The following is a 2,006-nucleotide window of genomic DNA, read 5'->3' on the forward strand; positions in this document are numbered from 1 at the left end:
GCGGGGACTGGCCACGCCCTCGCCATGGCCAGGGATGGGAAGAGAAAGTGGCCGCTGTCGCCCAATCAGCGCGTGTCTCCGCCACCCGGGATGGTCTCCCCGTCGGCCAATCGCAGCTCAGGGCTCCTGACCAAGCTTTGGGTGAAAGAACTAATAAATGCTCCCGAGCCCGGATCCCCGCACTCGGTGTCACGACGGGAGGAGACTCAGGCTGCGCTCCCGCCTCACCCCTCTCCCCGGTTTGTCGGTTCGTCGTGGCGCAAGCTCCTTATCCAGCGCCCCCAGCTGCGGGGCCACTCGCCCAGACTCGCACCAAACTTTTTCCGCCCTGGGCTCGGGATCCAGGACTCAGGGCCTCCCCGCCCACCTCTCTCCCGAGTTCCCACTCGAGGCTTTGGACTGGGAGCGCGCGGCCCCCTCCCCGGGGCCCTCCCTCTTGCTCTCGTTTTTTTGGGGGAGGGGCTCTCTACCCTCCGGAGAGTTCCCGAGGGTCATCCGCGCCGTGCTCAACTTTCTTTTTCTCCTTCACCTGGATATAATCTCCGAGCGAAGCTGTCCCCAGGATGACCACGCTGGCCGGCGCTGTGCCCAGGATGATGCGGCCGGGCCCGGGCCAGAACTACCCACGCAGCGGGTTCCCGTTGGAAGGTAAGGGAGGGCCTCAGCGCCGAACGGATTCCGCGAGGCCTGGGAACGACTGCCCTATCCCAGCCTGGGCATCTCCGGTCTCCACAGGCTCGTTTGTTGCACCTGGGAGTCCATTTCAGGGGCACTCACCACCCCAAGAAGCAACAGCCGGAAGCGAGACCCCACTCGGTTTTCTCTCTGCAAAGGGAGCCGGTGCTCTCTGCAAACCCTGGCGGAACCTGATGGCCGGGCCTGTACCGGGCCATCCACTTCTCTCCGTTGTTTTGGAAATGCCCTGATGTAAAAGGGGATGAGCCGACTTCTGAGCACCAGAAGCAGCTTCTCCGCATTTTGTCCACCCTCAGTTGTCTCAAAATGATCCCAATTGCACTCACATCTATGAAACTCTGGTTATTATTTTTGGAAGATTTTTCTCCGGCAAAGTTTTGGTGGCTAGCCCCTGTCTAGTCTGTCATCCTGATTAGAATCTTTAGGATTAACTAGTTATTAATTAGAGTTGCTTTTATCTCAAGTGGTGTCTTGAGGTTTCCATACCTTGTTTGGGAACTGCTTTTCAATCAGCCAGAAGATTCTGAGAATCCCAGGGAGGCAGGAAGCTTTGCAAGCCCGAAGCACACTTTCACACAGTCTTGAAGATTAGGGCACCAGGGGTGGGTGCTGACCCAGTGGCACCCTTCACCCTCCATCCAGAGTAAAGTGTAATATCCAGGGTACGGATGTGGGCTGAGCGACATGTGGCAGACGCTGTCCTCGTCCCAAGGTGTAACAGGTGACATATCTATCTGCCTGTGGTCTTCTGTTCGGATCCTCTATGACCCCTGGCAGGTGCCCTGTTAGTCAGAAACTCTGAGGGCTGTCAGTTTCTGAAATTCCTTAGAAAGGTGGTCTCGATTGGGCAGGGTTTGGTGGGAGCAGAGTTCCCCAAGACTAGCACCTGGATGAACTTCTCTGCCAGGACACTGGTTCTAGAGGAAGAAGGGTATTGCCTGCTGCCCGGAGCAGGGAAGGTGTCATTTTTTAATTTTTTTGGGGGGAAATTATCTTGCCCCGGTTGTTCTAACCACACCAGATGATATGCCCCTGAACTCCTTAGTAATGTGAACAACTGGGATTGAAAAAGGATCTGGGGCTGGGAATCCAATTCTGAGCAGTTTTAATGTTGGGGCTGCCACATGTGGATTGGCCAAGAGAGTGTGAAATCAGGTGGGTTTATCTATCCTGTTGCCGTTCTGTGCTTCCTAACTTTCCCCTTGCCACTCTCTCTTTTCTACCTTCTCCCAGTGTCTACCCCTCTGGGCCAGGGCCGTGTCAACCAGCTCGGTGGCGTATTTATCAACGGCAGGCCGCTGCCCAACCAC

The 2,006-nt window shown here is 56.2% G+C and overlaps 1 protein-coding gene across 5 annotated transcripts in view; it reads left to right on the top strand.

The window, feature by feature from the left end:
* The first annotated feature begins 563 nt into the window (after nucleotides 1-563).
* Nucleotides 564-2,006, top strand: part of PAX3 (paired box 3) — a 130,272-nt gene continuing 128,829 nt past the window's right edge. For all 5 annotated transcript variants that reach the window (XM_014584861.1, XM_006170108.1, XM_006170109.1 and 2 more), the window contains exons 1-2: nucleotides 564-648; nucleotides 1,930-2,006. In XM_014584861.1, coding sequence (XP_014440347.1) covers nucleotides 564-648; nucleotides 1,930-2,006 — 162 coding nt within the window. The remainder of the gene's footprint in view (nucleotides 649-1,929) is intronic.

This window comes from Tupaia chinensis, unplaced genomic scaffold (assembly GCF_000334495.1).
Source record: "Tupaia chinensis unplaced genomic scaffold, TupChi_1.0 Scaffold148019_1, whole genome shotgun sequence".
NCBI lineage: Eukaryota > Metazoa > Chordata > Mammalia > Scandentia > Tupaiidae > Tupaia > Tupaia belangeri.